Consider the following 24,706-nt stretch of genomic DNA (forward strand, 5'->3'; position numbering starts at 1 on the left):
ACCCTCTACTCATGGGGACCCATGCACAACAAAAGGAAATGCTTCCCAGTCCCACACTGTCCCCATAATCTGGTTGCAGATCAGACTGTTGAGATTCATAAGGTTTTCATTGGCTGATTTTCAGAAGTAGATCACCAGGCCTTTCTTTCGCAGTCCCTTAGACTTCTAAAATTCAAATACTATTATATAATTCAAAAGGAAACGCCTGAACATTTGCATTTTGGAGTTTTAATAGCTACAAAATTATGACCCTAAAAGGGGCGTTAGAGATCAGTATAATCCCTTCATTTTATAGTTAAGGAAAAGGAGACACAGTGAAGTTAAAAGGCCTTCCTAAGATCATGTAACTAGTAAACGATAGTGTCTGGATTAGAACCCTGTAATGTCAAAGGAGATTACCTAAAATTGATGATCAGTTGTGAAAAGATTTATTGAATAGCAGATTACAAAATAAAGTATTACAATAAAATTTATTCTACTATCATTAATATCAACATCCAGATTATTAAAAAGTAAGACTTAAATAGATACCCAAATATAATTTTTAGAATTACTTGCTTTCTCATAGCTTTTAAGGTCAATATACATTACAGGAGAAGAGATTCCTAAAAAAAAATTAAAGTTTTAATGGCTAATATAATATATAGTATTAAGAAGACCTTTTTTATGTAACCTACAACTTTTTTCCTATATAAGATAGAGGAAAATAAAGTGCTGGACCAACAGCATGTACCTAGTAGAACTGAGACAACAATTACTAAGAGTATTGATTAAAACGGGGGAAATTGCTCAGCAAACACTGTCATATTTATTCCACTCTCTATTGGGAATCTTCAACACTCAAAGATGTAAACTAAAAAATTACAGAAATCTTCATAAGACAGATTGTCTATGCAAAAAAAAACCCAGATCCGTCGCTATGAGTTGATTCCGACTCATGGCAACCCAATAGCACAGAGCGGAACTGCCCCATAGAGTTTCCGAGACTGTAAATCTTTACGGAAGCAGACTGTCACATCTTTTTCCCACAGAGTGACTGGTGGGTTCAAACCACAGACCTTTAAGTTAGCAGCTGAGTGCTTTAACCACTGTGCCACCAGGGCTCCTCAGATTGTCTATAGTTATTATTTAATGACTTCCTTGCTATATTCACTAGTGGTAGAGTATTCTGTTGATGTATGCAATTATGAGAGTTGCAAGTTACTGTATACTTTAAAAGTCTCATGGAAACCATAAATATATTGTTACAATGCTCCTCATTCTTTAAACCATTTTGAAACAGAAATCAGTGTGTGGCTAACACTAATAAATATTCCAAGTTATCTAAAAGTTGCATCTTGAGTGACTGATTACATTGACTTTCAAAGAACCACAAAAAAGAACACGTAGGAAACAGTCATATCTTATACTCAAAAAAAAAAAAAAGTGAAGAGTACGATAAAAGAAGCAGAAGAAAGACAGAAAAAGGTCATAAAATGAATTGCCTCATGGCTCATAAATAATAGAAACATATGAACTTTATTATATGATGTAGGTAGCCTAATAAAAATTTAGAAGCAATGGAAGGCTTATTGTGAAGAGAAGGCCACCTATTCTGTCACCGAAGGCAGTTATTCAAGCTTAGTGACATTTCAGACCTTATGGCATTGGCTTTCAATTGGCAGCCTGTGCCAAGCTCCTAGTGCTTGTCACTTTCAAACAGGAAAGACAAGATAAGAGATCTCTTTACTTGGAGTGGCCTGTTTTTGTGTGATAAACCTGCATCTAATCCATTCTAGATTTAAGATACTAAAGATCCACTCATCTTAGTGGCTGTCACCCAAATGGAATCCTGTCAATGTCTTCAAGTTTTGAACTTTAGAGATATGACTCCCATTTTGATCCATAACCTCTGTAACTTTTTTAAGGCTATCTCTACCATAAACCTTTCATTGCCTTCACAAAACCTATTAGAAGCCATTTTTTAGTTGGTCTATGTTTGTGATTACATTTCCTGTATAGAAACGTTGGAAATGATAGGACTGTATAGTAGGATTTGTTTTATCCATTTTCTTATTATGATGTATTTGAAAACTTTCCTAAGCTTGAATAGAGAAAGATTGACTTTTCAAAAGCACATCAGTTTAAGTGATAAAATGAATACACATCACAGAACATCTGCCACTAGATCACTGTTTATATCTGTCTAAACTCATTATTTATATAAACTACTATCAAGTGTGCGTTATTCTCGCCCAAATAATAGCAGACAGCTGAACTCTTGGGTGGAACTATTCTTTCCAATTCATTTATATACAGATACTTTTCTAGTGCTATTATTTATAACACATTGGGAAACTAAAATAAACAGGTAGTCACAGACACTATTAATGACCGCAATGATTTTCCTTTGAGAAAGAATAAAGAGATTTTGATATTACTGTTAGCTTAAAAATATTATTCTACGTGAGGAATTTTTTTTTATTTCAATAAGAGGTTAAAGCCATATATTGTTTTCCATTGGCAAATGAAGGATATCAGGTGTTTGTCTTTAACCTCCAGAATCAGTAGTACTAAGTCCAGTTCCCTGCTACAAGTGGGCCAGAATTGACCTAATTGATAATGATAATCTCATTCCTTAGAAATAATAATTTATTTATTTTTCAAAATATGTGATTTCAGGTTTGCTGAGCTGATTAGAATTATTCTACTTCCTTCTCCCTCTCCATGGACTGATGTTATTATTCAGCGTTACACAGGCTAGAATGACAACAATCTTAAGAAGCTATATTTCAAATACATAGCCAACGGAGACAGAATTGGGTGGGTAGATAATTAACTTTTAAAAGGACCATAACATCTCTTTCTTAGGATTAGTGAATTTCCTATTTGTTTCACATAATAAAATTAAGAAAATGATGGCATTCACTTTCTTTTTTTGTAATACATGAATTGATGTTTGGCTTACCTCAAAATGCATTTTGAAGAAATACTAGGGGTCTATGAAGTCAAATTTTCCTGGGTAATATCAGCAAACAAAAATGCCCAGTTAATAGTTACATGGGTGACACTTGCTAAACTGTGGATTTGGGTAAATTTTCTGTGATATCAGAATGTTTCTCTGGAAAGAGTAAGTGCTACAGCTCACTTATATATATCATCCATTATTACTCTTCTTTCTAACTAATTGAATAGTATTTTTAGTTGATCTTTTAGATGAGTAATTAGCACAATCCCTGAAGATCACTCCTTTCCTCATAGTACTAAGGTATCAAAATTTGCCTAGAAAAATATTTGAATGGTTTTATTTTGCCTTTAGATATCTGAATCCTAGTGTTCTTAAATATGAAGGGCTAGGTTGTAATGATCCTTTATTAGGTGATTTTTAAAAAGTTTTATAGTTTTATTTTTTAATTAATTTTACCAATTGTCTACCTTTAGAATTAGATGTGCAACTAGTCAACCATTAAATTAATGATTACCCTAGTGTTATTAAGACAACAGGATTAGCAGATCAAGACAAAATTTGACATTTCCCTGAGGGGTGTTCTAGTTAATCAAATTGGTCTCCCACTTTTTATACCAACTAATTAGATTACTGGTAGAGGGTCAATCAAAGGGTGCTGCCAGGGAAAGATTAATTACTTCCTTTTTTGTGAATTATATAATACCATATTAGAATGTTAAGCAAACCTGATCTAGTGAAAGGAAAGTGTGTGTCAAACAGATGTGCTAACCAGGAATATACTATAACATAGAGATTTATCATTTTTAAATTAATGATAAAATATATTCTTTTTTATTTTAAATATAGAATTCTTTTAGTCCTACGTGCTCTTGGAATTCTTTCTTTCTTTTTTTTTTTTTTTTTTAATTTTGTATCATAGAACTGAGTATGGTATAAGAAAACAAAACACTAACAAACACTTTTTTGAAAGGTGATGAATTTTTATGCTTTTATATTGTTACTTCAAGCTCCATTGTAAGACACTAGATCCCTATGACATTTTCAGATACAGTGTCTTCATTTGTGAAATTACCATATCCAATGAAAGGAATTAAAAAAAAATTCAGATTGCTAGAAAAAGACATCATGTTTGGTGAAGTAGAGGACCAATGAAAATAAGGGAAAACCTCAATGAGATGGACTTACACAATAGCCACAACAATGGAACAAAACACGCCAAGGATCATGAAGATAGTGCAAGATCAGGCAACTTTTCCTTTTGTCATACATAACCTCGCCATGAGTCTGAGCGAACTTGACAACAACTAACAACAACAAATTAGCAAACAGAAGCCTGTTTTGAATCTCTGTAGAAACATTCTATCGATTTCACCATTTCTCTTCCAAAGAAACATGGATTTTATCTATGATCAGTCAAATTACAATATGCAAGCAGATGGGTATAAATTTAGAAGTATTTGTTATTTTCTCTCCAACTTGTCCATAGTAAGAGATTGGCAATACATTCTCTGAGGGGAGAAAAAAAATACACGCACTGACTCCATATAATTTCAGAAATCTATGAAATTTAATGTGGTAGACATTTGCTAATTATTTCTATGTGTCTAAAAACTTAAAACAAGTAGCAATGAACATAGGGCCATAAACAGTTTGGTGTATGTGATGGTTAAGGTTGTGTGTCAACTTGGCTGGGCCATGATTCTCAGTGGTTTGGCAGTTATGTAATGATGTGGTTTGGCAGTTATGTAATGAGGTAGTTTGGAAGTTGTGTAATGATGTAGCTATCCTACATTTTGTTATATAATGTAATCATGTCCATAATGTGATCTGATGTGATCAGCCAATCAGATGTAAAGGTAAGGGGAATTTCCTTGGAGGTGTGGCCTGCATCCAATGTATATGGATGTTCCGGCAAAGCTTGTTGGCTTTTGCTCTCTCTGGATCCTGCATCCATCTCATCATCATCTGACCTCCAGTTCTTGGAACTTGAGCCACTGGCCTGCCATACTGCCTGCCTGTCTTGGGATTCATTGGCTTCCGCAGCCAGTGAGCTATCAACCTGCCATCTTACCTGACAATCTTGGATTCATCAGCCTTCACAGTCTGTGAGCCAGCAGCCTGCTGTCTGACCTGCCGATCTTGGGTTTGTCAGCCCCTGCAGCTATGTGAGTCAGTAGAAGCCTCCAGCCTGACACCTGACCCACGGACTCTGGACTTGCCAGCCTCTACAACATCTTGAGCCATTTCCTTGAGATAAATCTCTTTGTCTCTTTCTATATATACATGTGTATAAATATACATATAAATATTATATATATATATATGGAACCCTGGTGGCACAGTGGCTAAGAGTTTGGCAACTAACCAAAAGGTCAGCAGTTCGAATCCACCAGCTGCTCCTTGGAAATCCTATGGGGCAGTTCTACTCTGTCCTACAAGGTTGCTATGAGTTGGAATTGACTGGATGGCAATGGGTTTGGTTTTTGGTTTGTACATACATACATATATATATATATACGTATATATATATATACATACATATATATATATATGTGCTTTATTGGTTTTGCTTCTCTAAAGAATGCAGCCTAAGACAGTGTGTATTTAGAGTAGTTCTGAGAGGCTTGCTCTGTCCCCAAATCTCACACATAACACTAATAACTTGATATGTAAAATGCCCAACAGTACAGTTACACCCTCTTCTCTACTAAGACCACACACTGTCTCAGTGAATGCATCTCCAGAAGATCATTTGAAAACGCAAAGATATCACCTATTACAGTATGCACAGTAACCCTATAATGCTGTTTATGGGCTGAGATTCTGTCTGTTGCTGTTTTTACCAAATTATTTACCTTCAAAGAGTAGGGTCTATTGGAAATGATACACATAATTTGATTGGAAGTATGGTAGGAGTAAAGATCTGGAATAAGGCTGTTATCCAAGGAAGACAGAAGTTCGTAGAATAGCATTAATTGATCCTCATACCAAAGGCTAGAGTCAGGAGATTGCAATTGTGAAATTTAAGAATTCACAAAGTCTTAAAATGGAATGAGGCAGGATGGTTTATTAAACCTGTAGCATGGAAGGGAAATAATTGAATTTAGTTTGCTTGTTTCTTCTTTATCTTAAAAAAGAAGTTAATATTCTTGGCAAAAGACTCAAGAGAATTGACTGCATAATTTCTTTATCTAATCAGCAGATTTTTAATCAACCCAGGAACTGTATTTTTAAAGTAGTATTAATAAATTTCTCTAGCAAATTTTGGGGAAAATCTTATTCATAAAAGCCGTATTTCTATCTGTTTTTATGAAGTTACAAGAAATTTTCAGAACTATGTACTATTTCGGGCAATTCATTAGCAGAAACAAAGCAGATTGAGGATGTAATACATTTCAGAATATGAAATGGCAACTGAATAAATTAATTCTATTGCTTAAGGATAGCATTTACTTCCTCTAACAGTTTACATTCCTAATTGTGGTGCTATTGACTAACACTGCACAGTTTATTGGCATCTGCTCAGTATCACAAAAACCATTATTGCATGCTATTTCAGAGCTATAGAGTTTCTTTCTGAAGAGTCAAAGTACCTTATCAACAGTATCAGCCCAAAGAGATTATTTTGCCATGGCAATTTCTGCATCTGTTATTTTTTCTTATTAATCAAAACAAAACACACATACACACAGGTATAAACTATGTTAAATATTTCACTAGTATGCCATATTAAGATAATAGGACCTATTTTAAGTGAACTATTGTGCATCTTGTACATGTAAAAAAGGTTTGTTATTGTCCAAAATGGAAACACCTAACCAAAAAATCATCTTGGAACATGGCTTAGAGGTAGGTTTCAGTTAACAGTAGATTGTTAATATTATCCATAGTAATAATAACTTCTAATATTAATCAAAAAATATTGTTAAACTTTATACACAAATGGACATTCATTTTTAATTATCTCTACCCTTTGTATAAGTCTATTAAAATATCGAGTACCACACTGTATTATTTGTATTATTATTGCCTATAACTATCCCAATATTAACATAAAGCTTAATTAATGAAGAAATTTGTTAATTTGGAGTTGTGATTGTTTCATCCTGTAGAGTAGTTCTGAACAAATATTTAATAGTCAAAATAAGGGTCTTAATGTGGTTACAGAACAATCTTTAGTCCCTAGGAAAACAAGCTTTAAAAAAGTCCTTCGGTATGTCAGCTAATGCATTGTTGTTAACATTTTATAATACAGTCTTCACTATACATAAAAGTAAAAAACTCTGTATTTGAATATTTTATTAAACAACCACTTATTACCAGATATAATTGGAAGCAACAAAACTGTATATAATTTTAAATATTTTATAATTTCTAATAATGCATACTGATTCTTTCCCTATTACTATCAATAATATTCCATCCTAGTCCCATTCAGCTTGAAAACTTATTTCAGAATTAGTTTACTTCAGCACTAGATTTACACCGTGGATGCTAAGAAAGGGTCTTAGTAATACATCTCCTATGCAACGGGAATCCACTATTTCCAGTTTATAAAAATGGTACTTAGTTCATCTCGATATTGTTATCTGTTTACAGAGCTGTGTTAGATCTACAATCAAAATGATTGTTTATGAAGTAAAAAAATACCAAGGATACCTTTGAGTAAGTGCATATTTGTTACATATGACCATATGCTTACTAAAGATTGACTCTGAGTTCATTGTAGCAGCAGATATAATCACAACTATGTATTTCTACCGGGAGCCATTGTCATGTTACATATTCCATATTTTTACACAAATAACATGAAACTTCTATGTTTGTTTCACAACTGTGCCCTCCCCCTGCAAGAGTATTTCATAAGCGCCGCTATGCCAATTTTTCATGTGTGGCTGTAAAAAAAATTAGCATAGGACGCTTATGAAAATACCTCACGGGGGTAGGCACGGTTGGCAAACAAATGTAGAAGGCATGTGTTATTTGCCAAAAAATATGGTAGTACATCAAAGGTAGATTACTGATGCATGTTATAGGAGAACTGATCATCCTCAGAAAAATGTTGATTATATATTCTAAGTATAAAATTAAAAATGGAGATAGCAGGTTTAGCATTTTTCTGAACTTGAAGACTCAAAAGACTAATATTTTTATGTTGAAAACACCTTTAATAGCCAATGTCTACACCAGTAGAGAGAAAAAAGTTGAAGTTTTAAAGTCATTGGTGCTGTATGTTTAGCCTGAGACTTGAATCTTGATGTTCAATCATTCCATTTCCTTCTTCTTTTAAGTTTCAAAAACAGAGGATTAAAACACAATGATGGGAAGCCATTTTGTTCTAAAGCCTAGATGCTTTATTTAAATTAAATATCCATACTATCCATAATTTTCAAAACAGCCTCTGAAAATTTCTATTTTATATTAATTTATTTTATATGTTTATTCTGGTTACTTGGCTCCTTAGTTCATATTTATTTATAATTATGACTCTTCTCTACAGCGTATATGGTATGCTATTTTACACATACACACTTTTATGTCTGTAATACATACCTGGAGCAAATTACAGCTTCTTCGATTTGAAAATCTTCCAAAAATGTATACCTTATCAAATTTTGCATTTATAACAATTACAATAGAAAGCAGGGATGCTCGATACATGTTCAAGATCATAAATTTAACGAAGTTCTCTATTTAATACCAACTTTACGATCCTTTTTAAGAGTTCAACATTTTTGGATTTTACAAAAGATAGTCGTCATGCCTGCTGTCTAGAAATAAAAGCTGAATATCTCTCTAAATAGAAAAATGGCACAAGGCTTGTGATTTTAGTACATTATGGAAAATCCCAGGCCACCATTGGAGTCAGGATCTCTTATTTTCACAGAAAGGAAATAATTGTTAATGGTTCTCATCTCTATTAAAAACGAAAATGAAAACTAGAAAAAATGTATGCCAATAAAAATAAAGAAAATAAATCGGTTCTGCACGGGTGTATAGGTATGTGTATGTGTGTGTATGTATATACACACACAAACTGACTATAATAAATTTCATTCAGAGTAGCTATAACCACACATTTCAAATATTATAAACTGCTGCATATATGTGATTTGTCTAATTTTGAGTTATCTTTTAAATATGTTTTAGTACTTGCATTAATGTAATTAATTTGCTCATGTTAGTATGCCTACAATAGTTTGACTTATAAACACAGTACCAAAAAACAAACAAAGAAACCTGTTCCCGTTGAGTCAATTTCAACTCATAGCGACCCTACAGGATGGAGAACTGCCCCATAGAGTTTCCAAGGCTGTAATCTTTACAGAAGCACACTGTCACATCTTTCTGCTGCAGAGCGGCAGGTGGGTTCGAACCCCAACCTTCTGGTTAGCAGCTGAGCACTTAAACACTGCACCACCAGGGTTTCCCTGTAAACACAGTAGGCTCATTTACATTGAGGAACTAGGGAGACATCACTTACTAGATTCAGGATCAGAGTTGCCATCCCCTTCAGTACGGTTGTTGGGTGCAGCATGATCAAAGTACTCCTCCTGAGGATATCCAAGAGGCAGAGCATGTGATGTGCTGGGAAGGCTGCCTGCATCATGGTCTCCCAGCCCACCATCACTGCCGCTTTCCTGAGAGCCTTCTGGTAGGTGAAATGTGACACGGCGCTGGGACTGAAAGGAAGAGAGAAAATTACAGGGTCTCAGCTAATATCTGAATAATTGCTTAATGCATCCAATTTAGAAAATGTATTATTCAGCTGTCTGGTGATGCCACATTATCTTGAGTTGTGAACAATTTGCAGCTGTTGTGAACAGGCAGCTTTGTGTTCAAACCTGTTTCACCTGGCAGCAGAGTGGCTTCTATTATATTTTCAAACAGGGCATATCCTGATGCAGAATGAAAGTCAACTTATTCTAAAGCAGGAGGCTGTCGGCCATTATAGGCATATGAACACATTGGAAATTCTAATCATTATCTGAACGTGAATTTTTTTAGCTATCATTTGACAATAATTGATTTTTGCAATAAGCATGGACAAATATAACAAAATTTTGTTGCTGTATCTTTAAAATCTTGGTGGGCTGAGAAATAAATAATTACACAAATTTATTTAATCATGTAGTCTTAGAATATTAGAAGTACAAATCATCTTTTAGAAGAATCTTAGGGGCAAGATTTTGAGTTGGAATTAATTTAAATTGATTCTACTTTCTAAAAACCAAAAATAGTTAGATGGTATGGATAACATTTGATAGTAATTATAATAGCAACTATAGTTAATACCTTAAATAGTCATTATAATAGAATACAAATATATATATAAATCAAAATATAAAGATGAAGAACTTGGTTTCTAAAACATGAGATTCTTGTCATCCAGTAAGGGAGATATCTCCACTAGATGTAGCAGTATTTTTGTTTGCATCGTTACTATATTTAGTAGCTAGTCTCGAAAGATAGCTTCCCCAATGGATCGTGCTCTTTGGTATTCAGACTCTTATGTAGTCACCTCATACGGTCAGAATATAGGCTGGCTTTCTGTAACAAAGCCCTTGCAGCATCTGCCTTGTTCCTTGGAACATTTACTCTGAGGGAAACCAGCTACACTGAAAGAACTCTGACTAGTGGGAGACTGCTATGCTGTAAGGAAGCTCAAGCTATCCATGTGGAAAGACAGTATACAAAGAGAGAACAATAGATAGAAAGATCCAGCTCTTCCAGCATCCCTAGTTCAGGTGCCAGAAGAACTCCAAACCCCTGACTCACAAAAAGATAAATACACTGGGTTGTTGTTTTAAGCTCCAATGTTTAGGAACAGTTTGCTAGATAGCAATAGATCAAGAATAAAAACACTAAACTGGCAGCATAAAAAATGTAGCTTAGAGATAGTAATTTAAGAGGTTCTGTTTATACACATCAAAGGTCGCATGAACTTAGGTACCTAGGCATTTCTGTGATAGAATGCAAATACTTTTGTAAATTCCATTTTGATAGTCAACCATTTCTTCAACTGGAGATATGAGAACATTTGAATACAAATTTCAATCTAATTATGATTAAAAAAAAAACAAACCACCAAACCCGTTTCGGTAGAGTTGATTCTGAATTGCCCCATAAGGTTTCCAAGAAGGGGCTGGTGGATTTGAACTGCCAACCTTTTGGTTAGCAGTCAAGCTCTTAACCATTGCACCAAATACGATAGACGTATATAATACTTAAATAGCTAACTTGAACCCTCCTAAATTTTAAGTCATTGCCTATATTAAAGTATCAAATAAATATGAACAAATGACTAATACATAATATAAAACACAATAGATTCTATATTCTATGGAATATGTTTATGATCGTAGAATCACTCACTTTAATGAAAAAGATTTTGCTGATTTTCTAAATGTAATACTGCAGCCAGGCAGGAACTCATTGGGCCTGTTAGAAGGTGTTGTTGGGATAATTCCTAGCAGACTTAGTAGAGCAGAAACTAAGCAGAATAAAAGAAAAACTTGCTAGAACAGAGTAATATTGGGGACCCATAAAAAGTTGTTATTAAGCTTGACTGGTTTATGATAATGACCTTCAGGAGAATAAGTGAGGGAGGTGAGCAAAATCCTATATACTTGCCCTTTTGATATAAGATGCAGTGTTTCCTCTCTCTGTGAAATATCCCTGGTTGTTCTGGTATTTTGTATTATTTACTGATCTAAGATAATAAAGTTTGGTTCTATATATCCATGGCCAAGAGGGCAATACGTGTAATTGCTACTCATCTCGAAGGCAGGCTGATCAAATGAGAAATCCAAAGGTACCAGGATTTAAAATTGATGTATTGATATAAATATGGATAGCAAACCAAGGGCTTGACTTTAAGTGGAATTAAGGCAAGGCTTTTTAGAGCATGACCGAGAGAGAGAGATCTTTCTCTTAGGCTTTTTAGAGCATGACTGAGAGAGAGAGAGATCTTTCTCTTAGTAACCAGGAAGAGAGGGCCAAAAAAGCTACCTGATAATCAGAAACTTTCACTAGGAAAAGGTAGCAGAAGAATGTGTTTCCATTTTAGGTATAAAAGGCAGACAGAAAATTCATGTCAGCCACCTAATGAAGCTACATTATTTTGGGGGAAAGTCCCTCAAAGATCCAAATCATACAAGTGGGAGTTTAGACACTGAGAAAATAGGCAGGTCTGTAGACTTACCAGAAATTAAGCAGGAGTATTAGCAAAGACCAAAATTGTTTTGTCTTAGAGCTTTGATATTAATGGATCACCATTGACTACAGATGTTACCAAAAGTATCATTTTTCCTTAATAAAATAAAGGTAATTATGAACATATTTTATCTGCTATTTCAATACTATTTTACTTTAACAACAAACTCAATATTGTTACTCTCAAGAAGAAACACATCTTAAAATTATATATGGAAGTATAATTTTTTTCTGTTTGATCTGCAGAGTATCCAAAGATAAATCTTTAGTGGGACTTTAACAGTCAATAAAACACTAGAAAACAGTAGGTACGCAATCGCAATTCAATGTGTTGAATTGAATGTTGAGTACAGGACCTAATCTTACATCTGTTTGGAGTACTTGGTCATTCTGAGTCTGTGATTTCAATATAAAATATGGATGGAAAACTTCTAATAGCTCAAAAACTACCCAAATAAATTGACAGCTTACTGATAATAAGGGTAACTAAATAGTCAATTTGTCAGATAATGGTGACATAATTTGAAATCATTAGATAAAGATGGAATAATATTAATACAAGAAGTAGTCTTAAATCAACAACTCCATAGTATCATTGCTATTGCTGTCTATATAAACTCGACATTTGCTGCTTGGATTGGCCTTTATGAGTGAGGAGATACAGCCTCCAGATGAAGTCTGTTACCTTGTCTTTTTCTGAATCTACGAAAAACAAAAAAAAAGTCCAGCCTTCTTGGAGGCAACCCGAGTGTCCATTAAAGTGTTTTCCAAACCAAACGATGAAAAATTTTCGAAATAGTAGTGTTGCTTGCTCAACATGGTGAATGTAATTAATTCCAATAAATTGTCCATTTAAAAATTGTTAAAATGGTGAATTTTTATGTTTATATATATATATATATATATATATATACACATATAACCACAACCAAATTAAGAAAAAAAATTAAGTTAAAAAAAAAAACACGTGCAGTAAATGTAATGTGGTGTAATGGATTGGATCCTGAAACAGGAAGTCCATCGTCGGAAAAACTAGGAAAATTCAAATAAAGTCTGTGGTGTTAACTTCTTACTTTTGACAGATAAATGTAAATACACATGTGAATATAAATATACATGGCTCTGTAAGATGGTAACATTAGGAGAACCTGGGTGAAGGGTATATGGGAACTCTCTGTACTGTTTTGTAAACTCTAAAATTATTTCAAAATTCAAAGTTTAAAAACAAAGCAAAACAAAATAAATAAATAGCAAAAAACTCTGCCTTCTGAACACAGCCCCTTAAGTAACATATCTCTTGTGCTTATACAATTATGCAACTTGTCAATATTCTTTACTTTCCTACAAAACCACATATTTTGCTATGCAATTTCTATACATTGCTTTCTTACCACAACATCAAATACTAAACAGTAATAAAGACATACACGTCTATTTTGTATAATTCAATTACAGATCTCTATGTATAAACAGATGAATCATACTGCTGTTACTTTTCTGTTCAAGTCTGTAAACCAGGAAACCTGGTAACATAAACTTAAAAAATAAAAGAAACTATAGTGACAGTTGTTAATTTCCTTTTTTTTTTTTAACAAGAAAAAAAAAATTCTTGCTTATTTTAGCAGTATTCAACATTCCTACAATAAAATATTCCCTGGAAGTGTAAAATATATGTTGTTGTTAGTTGCCATTGAGTCGATTTTGACTCATAGCGACCCATGTGTGCAGAGTAGAACTACTCCATCGGATTTTCAAGGCTATGACCATTTGGAAGTGATCTTTCTCTCGAGGCTCTTCTGGGTGGATTTGAACAGCCAACCTTTCAGTTAGTAGTTGGATGCTTAACTGTTTCTGCTTTCCGGGGACTCCCATAAAATATATTTTCTTAGTCATCTAGTGCTGCTATAACAGAAATACCACAAGTGGATGGTTTTAACGAAGAGAAGTTTATTTCCTCACAGTCAAAGCAGGCTAATAGTCCAAATTCAGGGTGTCAGCTCCAGGGGAAGTCTCTCTCTCTGTCGGCCTTCTCATCAGTGTTCCCCTGGACTAGGAGCTTCTCAGGCGCAGGGACCCCTGTCCAAAGGACGCGCTCTGCTCCTGGCACTGCTTTCTTGATGGTATGAGGTCCCCCTGTCTCACTGCTCACTTCGGTCTTTTATATCTCAAGACATTGCCTCAGGATACAATCCAATCTTGTAGACTGAGTCCTCCCTTACTAACACAACTGCCTCCCATTCTCCCTCATTAACATCATAGAGGCATGATTTACAATTTATAGGAAAACCACAGAATACCAGGAATCATGGCCCCTCCAAATTGATACACACATTTTTGGGGGAACATAATTCAATCCACGACATATATTATGCTATATATTTCATATTTGATAAGGATTTGATACCTAAAGTTTATTAATTCTTTCTCTAAATATTTATCGGGAGCCTATTATGTCTGAAGATGACTTTAGAACCTAGGTCCTTCTGTAAGATAAAAACTAATTTTACCAAATTTCAGTTAACTTATAATTAATTCCTTTAGTAGGTGCCACATACCAGCACAGTATTTAGGACAAGTACAGACTACCTCATGAAGCTTACTTTTTAATGGGAAGAAGGGGAAGAAAAGGAAAGATCCATCACAATATTAATTACATAATTACATCTTTAATTATAATAAGGTAAATGCTATGAAGGATAAAAGCAAGGAGATTGACAAGAATATAAGACACCAGCAATGCTAGTAGCCATTCTTGAAGTGTGTGTTATGCATTTGGGGAAGGTAAATTTGAAATTAAAACAATATTTTCTTGTCGAACAGATTTGGTAATAAAATTTCATTATAAATTGGGCTTCCTACTTAGCGGGCAAATTTTAAATAATTTTAGCAATTTTTTTAAGGCACTTTGGTGCTACAGGGTCACTTTGAGCCGGAATCTACTCAATGGCAATGAGTTTTTGCTTTGGTGCTAATATGATTAAAAATATTTATATAATGAGGTCATTGGATCAGAAAAATAATGTTTCTCCATCTTCACTTTGTATATCAGATTCACTCAGAGAGCTTTAAAAAACACTGATGTTTGGGCTTCAGGCCCATGAAAATTGATGCTCAGGCATCTCTAGTTGGGAAGCATTGGTTTGTAAGATCCCCAGATTAACAGCTAGTAGTTCCAGTAGTTCCATCTCTAAGCTATTTATGGCCATATTCCATAAACACTAAATCTCTCTCTCTTTCTCTGTGTCTTTGTGTGTGTGTGTTGCAAATGTGTACATGTGTGTGTGTGTTGGGTGACAAGAAAGCTGTGGAGAGTGACACTGATTGTATTATATGATTAAACTGCAATGTACATTCTAGGATTTAAAGCTATTATTTGCTTCAGTAGTTAATAGGAGCATTGCTCAGAGAAAGAATATAACTTAAATTTCTTTTTCTATGCTTTTGCCTCTCACTATCTCTCTTTTTCTCTTAGTCTCTGACTCTACAACCCATGAGGAAAAGAGTAAAACAAAAGTTTTAGGACTTCTGACCTGATTTTTGCATTTGCACTTATTATACACAGGCATTTCATCACATTAGAGGGCCTAGAAATATGGATTACCTAGCCTGACCGTCACCCTATCATTAATAGCAGTACTAAATAAACTTATGGGGGGAGGGCTAAAATAATCATCAAAGCTATATTTTTCAAAAGCAGAATTTCATAAAAATAGGAAAATTTTCCACTGCTTAGAGTTTTAAAGATTTAAGCACTAAATAGTCCTTGTTGTTGTTGTGGTTAGGTGCTGTCCAGTCAGTTCCAGCTCAGAGCAACCGTATGTACAACAGAAGGAAACAATGCCCAGTCCTGTGACATCCTCACAATCCTCACAATCATTGCTATGTTTGAGTCCAATGTTGCAACCACTGTGTCAATCCATCTTGTTGAGGGTCTTCCTCTTCTTCACTGACTCTCTACTTTACTAAGCATGATGTCCTTCTCCAGGGACTGATCCCTCCTGATAACATGTCCAAAGTACTTGAGATGAAGTCTTGCCATCCCTTCTTCTAAGGAGCACTCTACTCTTCCAAGACAGGTTTGTTCATTCTTCTGGCAGTCCATGGTATGCTCAATATCCTTCACCAACACCATAATTCAAAGACATCAATTATTCTTCGGTCTTCTTTATTCATTGTCCAGACTTTGCATACACATGAGGCGACTGAAAATATCATGGCTTGGATCAGGCATACCTTAATCCTCAAAGTGACGTCTTTGCTTTTTAACACTTTAAAGAGGTCTTCTGCAGGAGATTTTCCCAATGCAATACGCCATTTGATTTCTTGACTGCTGCTTCCATGGGCATTGATTGTGGATCCAATTAAAATGAAATCCTTGACAATTTCTGTATTTTCTCCATTTATCGTGATGTTGCTTATTGGTCAGGTTTTGATGATTTTTGTTTTATGTTAAGGTGCTGTGAAGGCTGTAGTCTTTGATCTTCATCAGTAAGTGCTTCGAGTCCTCTTTGCTTTCAGCAAGCAAGGTTGTGTCATTTGCATAATGCAGGTTGTTAATGAATCTTCCTCCAATCCTGATGCCTCATTCTTCTTCATATAGTCCAGCTTCTCCGATTAGTTGCTCAGCATACAGAATGAATAAGCATGATGGAAGGATGTCACCCTGACACATACCTTTCCTGATTTTAAACCACACAGTTTCCCCTTGTTCTGTTAGAACGGCTGCCTCTTGGTCTATGTACAAGTTCTGCATGAGCACAGTTAACTGTTCTGGAAATCCCATTCTTCACAACGTTATCCATAATTTGTTATGATCCATGCAGTTGAATGCTTTTGCATGGTCAAAAAAATACAGTAAAACATCATTCTGATATTCTGTGCGTTCAGCCAAAATCCACCTGAAATCAGCAATGATATCCTGCATTCCATGTCATCTTCTGAATCCGGCTTGAATTTTTGGCAGTTCCCTGTCTATGTACTGCTGCAACCGTCCTTGTATTCTTGTAAACAAACTAAACTAAAACATTGTCAGTAGTTTGGCTGGTATATAATGAAGTACTTACCATCAAAATTTATAAAATTAATCTACAATTTTGGCAATGTTCAACACAATCATTCTTTAGGAGTCTTCTTATAACCATCTACTCTATGGGTCAGCAAACTTTTCCTACAAAGGGCTAAATAGTAAATATTTTAGACTCTGTGTGCCATATGGTCACTGTTGCAATTATTCAAAACTCATCGTAGTGAGAAAGCAGCCATATACAATACTGAAAAAAATGGGTGCGACTGTGTTCCAATAAAACTGTATTTATGAACATTAAAATTTGAATTTTTATAATTTTATGTGTCATTAAATACTATTTTTTAAAATTTTTTCAACCATTAAAAAAATGTAAAAAGTATTCTCTGCTAGTGAGCTGTACAAAAACAGGGAGCAAAAAGAATTTGGCCCAAGGGGCCGTAGTTGCAAATCTCTGGTCTAGAAGACTAATTTTTTTCAGTCCAGTAAAGCTAGATTTTATTCTTCTTTCTCCTAGACAAGATGCCGGTTTAACTATAGAATAAACCTCATTTCATTCCAAAAATTATGTATAGTTATATGTTTTCAGTTACTTCAGTTAAAATAAAACATTTATGCTTATAAACCTTTAAAACTGCAAGACTTGGAAAAATAGTAACATTTTAAAATGATGGAAACATTATATTGTAGAAATTTATCTACAATTATATTTTGTATAAAAACTTGAAGTCAGAATAATAGTGTATATATTAAATATCATTGTATGGAAAATAAGCTAGTTTGGCTTGAGGATAATTTACAATTGCTTCTACCATAATGCACAGCTGTTTAAGGCATATTTTCATTTCTATTAAGACACAAGTAATAAATGTCAAATATATGTATATTATACGTACATAATATACATATGTATCTTACGCATATATAATGCATTTTTATCATTTAAAGTTTTTCAATAAGCATAGAAAACTCCATGTTTCTATCAATTTTACCAAGTATTAAAATGTCTCAACTGCAGACCATGGTGTGCTGTTTGGTCATCAGTGGCCCCATACCATGATAAAATAGTCTGAAGTTCAATTGTATATTGGAGATTTTATTCCTTTCCCAATTTACAATTTGAAAGTTTACAGTCTGTAGCACTGTTTTACCTAATTCTATAATCCATACCAGGCAATCAAACACCATCAATTAAATATAGTATTCTATCTCTATGTTAAAGGAGCCCTGGTGATGCAGCGGTTAAGAGCTTGGCTGCTAACCACAAGGTCGGTGGTTCAAACCCACCAGATGCTTCACGGGAGAAAGATGTGGCAGTCGGCTTCTGTAAAGATTACAGCCTTGGAAATTCTATGGGGTAGTTCTACTCTGTCCTGTAGGGTCACTATAGGGATGCTTTGAGTCAGAATCAAGTCATTATTGGCCATTTTTTTAAATCTTTATATTTAGTGCATTCACTAGAGACTTTACATTTGCATAGATGTGATTAACTAGGTGTCTTAGTTATCTAGTGCTGCTATAATAGAAATACCACAAGTGTGTGGCTTTAACAAACAGAAATTTATTTTCTCACAGTTTAGGAGGACAGAATTCCAATCTCAGGGTACTAGCTTTAGGGCAAGACTTTCTCTCTCTGTTTGCTATGGAGGAAGGTCCTTGTCTCTTTTGACCTTCTGCTCCTGGGCAATACTCATGGCTTAGTATCTCTCTTCACCATCTCTACTTGTTAGCTTGCTTTTAATCTCTTTTATATCTTAAAAAAGATTGACTCAAGAAACACCCTACACTAATCCTATCTCAATAACATAACAAGACAACTCATTCCAAAGTGGAATTATAACCACAGACATACAGATTAGGATTTACAGCACATATTTTTGTGGGACACAATTCAATCTATAACATTCCACATTTTGGCACCCCAAAATCCATGTCCTTGCCACGTGCAAAACACATTCACTGCATCATATCATCCCAAAAGTCTCCAAGTCCAAAATCTCATCTTCTGAATCATCTAAATAAAATATGAGAAAGACTTTAGGCATATTCCATTCTGAGGCAAAATTCCTTTTCATCTCTGAACCGGTGAAATCTAGGCTACACGTTATCTGTTTCCATGGTACAATGGTGGAACAGGCACAAGGTAGACATTTCCATTACAAATGGGAGAAATTGGAGGGAAAGAAGGAATAATGGGCACCAAGCAAATCCAAAACCCAACAGAACAAATTACATTAGCTCTCAAAACTTGAAAATAATCCTCTCTTCTCTGAGATCATCTCTGCAATGGCCCCGCCCTCCAGACTCTGGGTGTTGGCCACACCTTATGGATTCTGGGTGGAAGCCCCTTGGCCCTGGGCTTCAGCTCCACCTTCCAGGCCCTCTGGTATGGCAATTCTGCTCCCTAGGCTTTAGGCGGCCCCATTCTCCTAGTTGATCTGAGGGGCCACCTCAAAACCTCCAGCCTGACAGGCCCCCTTCTTCTGCCCTTTGGGCATGGTAGCCCCACCCCCTCAGCTTTGGGCAGCAGCCCCATCCCCCTGGCACATCTTAAGACAGCCCCACACTCTGGAACCAAGCTGGTCACGATCCGACTCTTTGAAACCTTGGAGGTTGTGGCCCCACCTTTTGAGATCCAGGAGACCATGGTCCCACCCTCTAAAACCAAAAAGGCCCTGCTTCCTATGCTCCTTCAAACAGTTCTGCTGATCTCTGAGTTGCTCCAGGGATGGTCCTTTTCTTTTCTTGGAGGACAACAGATGTCACTTCTTTGGCCTGTTTCCTACCTGTAGAATTCCAAGAAGCAAACAGGGTTCTTTCCTTTCATTCTTTCTCTCTCCCCTCCAGTCTAAGTTGATGGGTTTTATGTTGTGCTAGTTGGTTAGATAAGTCAGTCACAGGCTTAACCTATTTAACAAAAGATCGTGTAGCCATGTCCTTGGTGGACATTCTAGGATACATGTCCTTAGTTTGTACAACAGAATTTTTTAAATCTTTAAGTCCTGTTTTCATTTTGTACAGTTCATTTTTAAGTCCATCTCTTTCCTCTAACATATTACTATAAGTGGCAAGGGGAAACTATACAGCTTCTGTAAGATCTTGCTTATAAATCTCCTTAGCCAGATATCCAAGTTCATCCTTTACAAGTTCTACCTTCCACCAAACATTTGAACATAATTCAGACAAGTTCTTTGCCACTGCATAAAAAGCACTGCCCTCCTCCATTGTCCAATAACATGTTATTATTTTCTTTTAAAGCCTCCCCAGAAGCATATCTAACATCCACATTTCTAGCAACATTCTGTTGCTGGCACCATATGTATTCTCTATGATAATAGAAACTCTCTATAGCTTTCCTCACTTCTTCTGGCCCTCACCAGAATTGCCTTTGATGGTCATAATTCTACCAACAGTCTCTTCAAAGCAATCTAGGCGTTTACTATTAGGCACCTTAAAACTCTTCCAGCTTCTACCCATTACCTAATTCCAAAACCATTCCCACATTTTAGGTATCTGTTAGAACAACACCCCACTCTTCCAGTACCAATTTCTGTTGCTATAACAGAAATATCACAAGTGGGTGGCTGTAACAAACAAATTTATTTTCTCACAGTTCAGGAGGCTAGAAGTCTGAATTCAGGGTGATGGCTCTAGGGAAAGTCTTTCTCTCTCTGTTGGCTCTGGAGGAAGGTCCTTGTCTCTTCTGAACTTCTGCTTTTGGGCAATCTTCTTGTGGCTTGGTATCTCTCTTCCTCTGTTTCTCCTTGCTAGCTTGCATTTAATCTCTTTTTATATCTCAAAAGAAATTGACTCATGATACAGGCTACGCTAATCTTGCCTCCATTAACATAACAAAGACAACACATTCCCAAATGGGATTATAACCACAGGCATAGAGGTTAGGATTTACAACACATATTTTTTGGAGACACAATTCAATACATAACACTAGATTATCTGCTGTTTTATCAGTCTCCATAAAATATTGTCTTAAGTGAAATTATTAAAACTTAATTTTAGAGGAATTGTTTTAAAATATTTCTGAAAATTTAACTTTTGATGGGATAAAAACATTTTCATTTGATTTTTTTTCCTATCAGCCCTTTAATGATTCTTACTTAAGCTTGCATTTTGCAATTTGTGACACTTCCAGATAGAACTGAACATAAAATAATTATATAAACTTTAAAAATTTATGAATTCCTTGTAGTAAATTTTGGACAACGAGTTTTAACTCACTTGCCCTTTACTTTTTAATAGATGAATTCTTAATCTCTGATGGCACTTCTCTGCTCATAGTCATAATTACAATACAGAGGTATTTTTCTTATCCAATATATTTAGAAATACTACTTATTTCCTAAAAACCATCCATTAAGTCTCAGAGAGAAAGATAAATACGTTTCCTTTTCAACTGTTGAAGGTGATTACTGTGCAATATAGAACAGCTATTACGTTAATGGCTATGTCATAATTTGTCTGTCTGCAGCCGTTCAAGGAAGCTGTGGCAAACAAATTAAAATAAATCTATTGACTATAATGGTGACTTTATGGGGGTGGAAATAAACCTTGGATTATTCATGAATAGATATATGCACTGAATCACAATTTTTTTTTTCTACCAGTAACAGAGAAATATCACAGAGTGCATCTCCCTGAAACTTACATGCCTTGTTTTTGTTCAAATCAATTGAAATTCCAGGACATGTGACTATTTAGACGTTATACCAGTGTCTGTGTCTCTTAGTTGACTAATTTAAAGGCAAACTATCAAATTCCCCACATTTTTGTGTCCATAATACCTCACGAAGGCATAATTCCATACTAAACATCAGGTGAATATTGTTACATTTTCATAACATGATGCAACTGGCATTTTAGAAAGGTTAATCTGGCAGCAGAGAGGCTGCATGCAGATAGGCCAGCCTGTGATTCTCATTATGGGATGCTTGAGTATCATGGCCTAGAGGGCTCATTAAAATCACCTGTCAAAGTTTTCACACTAATCATACATACAGCCCTGCACTTCCTCTGTTTCCAATTCCAATGCATCCTGACCTGGCCTTCCTTTAGATTCACTGCCATCACCAGTCACTCTGATTAGAAAGGGTAACCACAGGTAGGCTTAGGCTTATTATTTTTTTTTTAAGGAGTACCATATGCACGGTTGTTTTTGATTCATATACAAAACATCCTGGATATAAAACTATCAAGCACATTTACATTTCTGAGTTCCTACATTCTGCAATAATTCTTGGCAGTCAGCTTCATTCTTAATGTCAGACGTGGTTTGCATTTTCCCATGAGTACTATCTCATAACCAAATAATTTATAATTACTCAATATAGTATAAAGTGGAGCCTGGTGGCACAGTGGTTAAGAGCTTGGCTGCTAACCAAAAGGTCAGCAGTTCAAATCCACCAGCCGCTCCTTGGAAACCCTATGGGGCAGTTCTACTCTGTCCTATAGGATCGCTATGAGTCGGAATCTACTCGACGGCAACAAGTACAGTATAAAGTAAAATGTGAAAATAGCTTAATTAAAAACTCAACTTGAGATTTTCATCTGCATTATATGGCCAGCACACATATCCCACTTGTAGCTCATAATTCCCATTGTAAAAACTCCCATGTGATATATTTTATAGTAACTCTTTACTATTTGACCCTGTAATTTGTAGTCATAAAACCTCCTTATTTTCCAATTTAAATCATCTTGAAAGCTAGGTCAGTTGGCCTAATTGTTTTTTCACTGTTCTGTTTCATAAAATTTGAGTGTTCTGTCTTATCTCTTATTTTCTCTATAATATGCTGTTCATGAGGCTCTTACCCTTCAAGGCATTTTTTTTTTTTAATACCATAACAAATTGCTAGCATGTGCAGGAAGTTCTTCAGGATGCTCAACTGTCCCAGAATCAGGTCTCCTCGTAGCTCTGACTATACTACCACTACATTTTTTCATGGCACTTGGTGATTTTTCTTGTTGTTTGGTCAAACAAGTCAAACATATGCCGTTGATGGTTAGAAAACTACATGACGTTACTTGAGGTATCTTTCCTTTAGTCGAGATTCATTTCAGCTCAATCTGAATGGAAACAATCTGCTTGACAGACCAAATACAGCTTCTTCTGCCAAGAATGTTGTTGATTGTAAATTGCTAAATTGGCACTTACCAGAGTTTTGTGAACTTTGAAAATGAAACAGCATTATCGCAAATGTTAGAGCAACAACAACTGTATGACTGACAATTAAAACAGGACAGAAATGAAGTTTAACATTCTTTGAAACTAGGATGTGACCAAAAATGCCATTAAATAATATTAAAACTACAACTCTGTAATGGTCTCAATTAAAAAAAAAAGAAGAGATCCAACTATCAATCAACAAAAATAAATAGAAGAAATGTCCACTTTTAAAAATTCTAACTACACCTATATTTAGTAACTTATATGTAAATCTATGAATTAAAATAGCATCTTAATTATCCAGAAGCAGTTATCTGCCAGCCTCATCTATCCAGAAAGCAGCCACAAAACAGGAATTAAGGGGAAAAAAGGCATCTAAAATTGCAAAATTATTATCACAAAGTTCATGCTCAAAATCCTGTCTACCTTATTCTGCTTTTATACTTTAACAGCTCGTAGTGTTTTAGAAAGTTTAGTAGCTGTTAGAAATGGAAACACTGACCTAAGGAAAAGTTGCCAACAATTTTCCCTAGATCTGCCCTCTGTAGTTAAATAGAATAAGTTTGATTCTTCTTCTACATGGAAATCCTTCCAGTGTTTGAAGAAAGTTAAGCCTCATGTACAAATCATTCTATTTCAAGCTAAAATCCCCATCCTAATTTGGCATGGTTTTCAGACTCTTTACCAACCTGGTAACACTTTTCCTTTTGTCCCATGTAATTTATTTACATAATTAATAAAGTTCCAAAACAAAACAAAACAAACCCATTGCCATTGAGTCGATTCCCACTCATAGCGACCCTATACGACAGGGTAGAACTGCCACACAGGGTTTCCAAGGAGTGGCTGGTGGATTCGAACTGCCAACCTTTTGGTTAGCAGTCAAGCTCTTAACCACTGCACTACCAGGGCTCCATTAGTAAGGTTAGGCCTACAATATTTAACTCTCAATTGTCAGTGATAAAATGGGCTGGGGAGATGATGGATTCATAGTTCACATATGGCCCAAACAATCATTTTATTTTTCTGAACATTAATCAATATTTAACATTTCCTAATTGTTAAATTATTTGAAAGCTTTCAACAAGAGAAGCTACAAATTTTGTTTTCAATGGTGCTTTGTCTTTGGCATCACTTCTTTATATTTGCAAAATAAATTTCCGGTTGCCATAGTTATAAAACATGTCTGTTTAATTGATGTGTTTTCAACAAGCCAAATGTCATTCAACCAACAGATGGTTTCTAACATAAATTATATAGGTTGGAATGATTATGTTATATACAGTGCAAGTGGAAAAACTGGCTTTGTCATTAATTGCACAAACACTTGGAACAA

General features: G+C 35.1%; 1 protein-coding gene across 1 annotated transcript in view; it reads right to left on the bottom strand.

Annotated features, from left to right (window-relative positions):
- The window catches only part of PCDH11X (protocadherin 11 X-linked), a 944,132-nt gene that overhangs the window by 270,339 nt on the left and 649,087 nt on the right, over positions 1 to 24,706 (bottom strand). The window contains exon 9 of the mRNA XM_004377548.3: positions 9,432 to 9,630. Within this exon, the coding sequence (XP_004377605.2) occupies positions 9,432 to 9,630 (199 nt within the window). The remainder of the gene's footprint in view (positions 1 to 9,431; positions 9,631 to 24,706) is intronic.

Source organism: Trichechus manatus, unplaced genomic scaffold (genome assembly GCF_000243295.1).
Source record: "Trichechus manatus latirostris isolate Lorelei unplaced genomic scaffold, TriManLat1.0 scaffold00051, whole genome shotgun sequence".
Classification (NCBI taxonomy): domain Eukaryota; kingdom Metazoa; phylum Chordata; class Mammalia; order Sirenia; family Trichechidae; genus Trichechus; species Trichechus manatus.